At 52.2% G+C, this 5,890-nt stretch overlaps 1 protein-coding gene across 1 annotated transcript in view; it reads left to right on the top strand.

Annotated features, from left to right (window-relative positions):
• The window catches only part of PVRIG (PVR related immunoglobulin domain containing), a 1,829-nt gene extending 962 nt beyond the window's left edge, over positions 1-867 (top strand). Inside the window, 2 exon segments of the mRNA XM_006918629.1 lie at positions 12-69; positions 166-867. Coding sequence (XP_006918691.1) covers positions 12-69; positions 166-480 — 373 coding nt within the window. The 3' untranslated portion in view covers positions 481-867.
• Positions 868-5,890: the final 5,023 nt, after the last annotated feature.

Here is a 5,890-nt window from a genome sequence, read left to right as displayed (position 1 = left end):
CTCTTTCCCAGGTCTGTCACGAAGCTTCAGCCACCTCTCAGCAGCCTCCAGACACAGACACAAGCAAGGGTGAGGATCAGGAGTCACTTTGGGAACAGAGTGGGCTGGAGCTGGGGGCTGTGAGACGGAACCTCACCTGGGCCTCTTTCCCCATCACCCCTGCAGGCAGCTGGCCAGGCCTCCCTGGCCTCTCTCCACATGCCCTATGCCACCGTCACCACCAACTACTGCCCAGCAGCTCTGGACACAGTTCTCCAGCCCCGGCCCCTGTCTAGGTGGGTGCGGCTCCCCATCCATGCAGCACAGCAACCAGCCCCTTGGGCACCTCTGCCAACCTCTGCTCGAAGTAGTTTTGTCTCTGTCGAGAATGGACTTTATGCTCAGGCAGGAGAGAGGCCTCCCCACACAGGCCCCAACCTTAGCCCTTTCCTTGACCCTCTGGGGCCCAGAGCCATGGAGGGGTGTTTAGGAGTTCAGTGAAAGCGTTCACTTGGCCTTCCTCCCTGCCCAGGCTTCTGGCACTACCCTCTTCTGTTGGTTTCTGTGTCCTGGGCACCCATTGTCTGCACATCTTATTAGGCCTCCAATAAGTGTCGCCACACATACTCAGCCAGGGCCCACTTGCTGCGGATGTGGTCAGTGTGTGTGCTCGTGTGGATATGTGTGGGTACGTGTGTGTGTGTGAGAGAGGTAACAAAACCCCATCCCAGGTTGTTTCCTGTTTTCAAGTTCCCAGCCCTCCCAGGTGATGTTGATAACTAAGTCAACAAAAATGGTTTATCTGGGATCTTGGCTAGGCCTTTTCTTCTTTGGGAGGTTAAGAGGCAATTTCAACCCCTGGGAGGCAGGGGCCAGGTTAGAATTGGAGGCGGGACAGGTCTCAGCATGGGTGATCTCTCTCTTGTTCCTTGCCTCCACTCCTGCAGATACAGGGGGTTCCTGGGACTGGCAGGGGACTCCTGGCCCTGCAGTCCTTTTGAGGGACACCTGGTGAGAAGACAGGATTGAGGATCTGGTGGCCCCAAGCAGGGTAGTCCATATTCAAATCCCACCATGTCCTAGAACAACAGGCAGGGTTTATGGGGCTTCAACCTGAGAAATGGCCCTGTGGTCTGACCTGGTGTCCCTATGACAGGGCTCTTTGAGCTGGCCTGGGAATGAAATGCTGATGCCCCCCATCCAGAGTTGACACTCAGAGGCAGGGGACCTACCCTTTATCGGCCCACAGTCGCTTTCTCTGGCTCCTCACCTGTTCCTAGGTCACCAGGAATACTTCCCCCGCTGGCCACTGGCAGACAGAGACCCACTTGATACAGAAACTAAACACATACTTCCCTGCCCACTTATCTTCCCATTCATGGGGCAGCCCTACTTCTGTAACAAGCCTAGCAACTGGGGCCTCATCACGCCTTTGCCACATAAGACAAAATGAGAGAGCTCTGTAAGCTGTGAGGCTCCACAGGAAAGTGGCAGATTCAGAGGGTGGTGGAAAGCACGAGAGAGATCAGGCTCAGGCTACACCCCCAATCAAAGTGAATACTAGTTTGGGGAGGACACCTGGCACTTGGCGCCTTCCTTGGTCCCACATGTGAGAAATCCTAGACTGCCAGCTGTCAAGCCTGCAATCACTCCCTCTGCCTTTGCCTGACTCAGGGAGGGCCTACCCAGAGGCCGTGTCCAAGCACAGAATCCCAGCTCATTAGTCCAGGCATGCTCAGAAATGACCTTCCCAGGACCCAGCTCCATGCATCTGGCCACCATATCTACACTGCTCTGGGGAGAATGTGGACCAGACAGGGGTAAGAGGTAGTAGAGGGTTCATTGGGCCTGCCTTCCTCAGCCAGTGATCATTCTCCTCCTCTGAGAAGCTTCGGCACTGGCCTAGCCAGTTCAGTGGTTCCTTGCAGGCTGGGGGCTCAAGGGAGAGGTGTGTGTGTGCTGCGGTGGTACCCGAGGAAGGTCAGGGAAATGTCAGTAAGGGAGGGAGTAGCTCAGGGCCCAGCAGCCTTGGGACCATGTCAGGACCAGGGACAGGGGTGAAGAGGTAATAGGGTTTGTAGGGGGTCAAGGGAGGCTTTGAAGGAGTTCAGATTCTCTAGGAAAGGAATGCTCATGGGACAAGTAGAGAATTCCGAGGGATACTGGGTCCTCAGCCTAGTTCCTAGCCAGGCTATTTGCCTATCATGGAGTCCAAGGAGAGGCCCCCTGGCCTGAGCCTGTCTTCCACAAGCTCAGGAAACCAAATCCCAGTCTGATCACGGTATGTGGAACCAAAAACCTAGGGACTCAGGAAGTCTCCACAGCTAGCTTGCTCCCCACGGTCCAGCTCCTAAGTGTCAGACACAGTGCCGAAGGGACCAGATGAGAAAGCTGTGTTGTGGCACTAAACTGTGGAGACGCGGCAGATCTGCAGTCCAGGACCCCTTCTCAGACCCAGTCTGGGAGATAATGCTTAGATATGTTCAACAAGTGTGGAAGTTGAGGCCGGAGAGAGAGGACTTGCTCAAGGGGACAGAACCAATTCAGCCCCAGCACCTCCACCCAGAGCATCCAGGATGTGCCCTCAGCCATAATCCAAGATGAGGCTTGAGCTTTGGAAAGACTTGGATTTGAATCTCAGGAGCTACTCCCTGTCTATGGGACCCAGAGCGGCTTCCTTAACCTCTGCGAGGCTCCCTTTGCTCATCAAGCACATAATAAGGGTGATAAGGCCTGAGAGAAGTGTGAAGATTGTACACCAGGGCCAAGTTCTAGGCAACTTTGCACGGAATATCTTATTTAGGACTTCCAGTAACCTCAAGGGGTCGGTATTTTTCCTAAGTCTCTTTTAACAGGTGCGAAGCCTGAGCCCAGGGTCACAGCCAAAAAGCAGAAGTGCTCTTGGGAGGGGAGGAGGCGCGGGGCCACCCTCCTGGGCCCGGACACTTTTGTCGCCAGGCTCAGCTCGCTGGGGAGAGACCGAGTGGGCTGGCGGGGACTCTCAGGAGCCCGGCCTGGCCCGGGGCAGGAGGCCGGGCGTTCAGGGACTACTAAGCAGCCCTCCGCTGGCGGACGCGCACAGGGAATGTGGGCTCCACCACCAGCACCGCTGACACCCGCTGCGGAGGGGACTGACGTCACGGCTCCCCCCAGGGGTCCCGGGAGGCCCTTCTGCAGAAGACGCCAGCACCATGCAAGAGCTATAGCATCCTCAGAGGCGCTGCGGGGATCGCGGAAGTTGGACAGAGTTGTGACCTCCTCTGCAACCTGTCCCGTAGCCCCGCCCTCGCTCAGCAGCACACTCCGGGAACCACGCTTGCTGGCACCCGCCTGCCACCCCCGCACACTAACCCCACCCCACTGCGGTCCAGCAGCGGGTTCCAGAAGCCCCTCAGCCCCGACCGTATGCCCCTTGGCGACTCCGGAGCCCTCCCTCTGAGGTCCAGCCCCAGCCACTCATGGGCTCGTCCCTACCCCCCAGCCCACTTAAGCTCTCCTCCCCAACCAGGTCTTGCCGACTGTCCCTGGAAGCCTGCTCCAGGTCCCTTCGCCTCAGTTCCCTTTAGCACCCCCTGCCCCGCCGCCCCCACCCTTTATGTGGCCTACTGCCTGTCCTGGCCATCCCCGCTGCTCTCGGCTCTGAACCCTCAGCTGCCACCCATCTCTCCGGAGCCCCAAGCCGCTGGTCTAGGCGCCCAGAAGCCACCTTCCTGACCCTCAGGTCCCTCTGGAGACCTGTTGGGCAGAAACGCGCGCCCAGACAGAGTGCTGGGACCTGGGTGTCACGACCGCCCGCTGGGTGTGTGGCCTCGGGGTGCCTGTTGTCCCGGGAAGCCTCAGACCGTCCTTGCCGGGTGTGCTGCAGAACTCTGAGCAACGTCGTGGCCTTGCCCCCTGCCCTGTCAGGGTGCCCACCCCGCTCATGCTGAAGTGGCCAGGACACTACAACAGTGAATGGTAGGGGCCTGGGAACTAGAGAGAAGAAATCAGACTTAAGGGTGTCTGAGGGCTCAGCCAGCAGGACTCAGGGAGAAGGCCCTGGCCAGCTTGAAATAGATGCCGAAGGGGCCAGAGCAGAGCTAGGAGAGACTCCTTTTTTCTGGACCTTTCCCAGGCCCAATGGGGGATTTACTCCCCTGAGAGAAATCACAGTCTGTGCCCCATTCCCAACACAGGGACACACAGATGCACAGGGTTCTAGGTCTGTTGGCCCAGCCATGGGTAGGGGAGGTTCTCCAACTTCAAACCCTGCTGAGGAGGCTGGTGACATCTGGAATTCCCATAGCTGGGCCCTTAAACAGCTTCATTTCAACATCTGTAAAATGGGTCAGCTCACCCAGAAAGCTGGCTATTTGGAGAAATGTAAATAAACAGACAAAAAAAGATCACAAATGTTAAAAGGAAAAGATCAGAGTGCTCTGAGAAGGAATAATAGGGCCTTTCTGAGTAGACATTTAAAATAAAACCTGAAAGTAAGCGGGAGTTGTCTAGGCAAAGATTGTGGGGAGCCCATTCCAGGTAGAGAAAGACGCACACAAAGACTCTGAGGCTAAAAAGAGCTCAGCATTGCCAGGGCCCAAAATAGGTCACTGTGTCTGAAACAAGGTGAATGAGAACCACAGAAGGAATCTGGATTTTATTGTAAGGGCATTATTATAAAACCTTTGATGGGTTTTAAGCAGAGCAGTAAAATTATCAGATTTATGTTATAAAAAAGACCCCCCCGGTACTGCATAGAAAACAGCTTTGTGGGAGGGAGGGCAGAAAAGTGGAAGTAGGAACAATTGGGAAGCTACTGCAAATAATCCAGGTGGGAGATAGGGATGTCCAAGTCATGGATGGTGGAATGAATATAGATGGAAAGAAGTGGATGGATTCAAAATATGTTTTGGAGGCCGTTGTTCCTGGCTGCTGAGAGTAGGATAGGATGGTCCCAAGAGTGATGCTCAGTTTACCAGTTTGAGCGACTAGAGAGGAGCATGTTCCAAGGAAGGGGTGAGGATTAAGGAGCCGATAAGAGACAGCTTAAGTTGAGATGCCCAAGACACAGATAAGGTGTGAGCATATCATTGTCTCCTCAGACCCCAGGCTTTGTCTTAAGAAAAAGTAAGAGCTGTATGCAAAACATTGATGAGAAAAATCAAAAGTTCTAAATAAATAGAGATATACCATGTTTATATATCGGAAGGCTTGATGTTAAGAGGTCACTTCTCACCAAATGAATCTACAGAATCAAAGCATTCTTAATTGAAATTTCAGCAAGCTTCTTTGTAGAAATTGACCAACAGATTGTAAAACGTAAAGGGAAAAACAAAAGTACCTAGAAAAACCAAAATGATTTTGAAAAAGAACACAGTTGGAGAACTCATATTATTGGATTTAAAACTTATATAAAGCTAAAGAATTCCAAGGGTTTGGAGAGCCGTGAGCCAGAAACTATGGATGAAGACCCGATATATATAAGAAATATATTTTTTATATTATCAGTCACAATATTGCAACCTGGATACACCCAGATAAATTATTTTCAAGAACACTAGCAAAATAGACATTTTCAAACAAAATAAAAGTACCAGAAGTAAGGTCTGAGGTGTGAAAAAGAATAGCGAGAAGAAAGAAGTAAGCATGTAGATGAATCAAAATGAATATTGAGCTTATAAAAGAATGAGAACAATGTCTAATTTGTGGGATTTAAAATATCAAGCTAGGGGTCCCAGTTCTGATTGAGATGAAGTAAATACACTCTCCCTATTTCTTCCACTGATTACAATAATACTCTGGACAGAATACATAAACTGTTGAAGGACTCTGAAAAGTAAATAATAGCAGACAGATTAGAGAGAAATGTCAAAACTCAAGGAAAAATATGGTAGTGAGTTTACAGTTTTGTTTTGTTTTATTATCCTCCTCT

This window comes from Pteropus alecto, unplaced genomic scaffold (assembly GCF_000325575.1).
Source record: "Pteropus alecto unplaced genomic scaffold, ASM32557v1 scaffold68, whole genome shotgun sequence".
Lineage (NCBI taxonomy): Eukaryota > Metazoa > Chordata > Mammalia > Chiroptera > Pteropodidae > Pteropus > Pteropus alecto.
The sequence above is the reverse complement of the archived record's forward strand: the minus strand, read 5'-3'. Positions and strand labels throughout refer to the sequence as shown.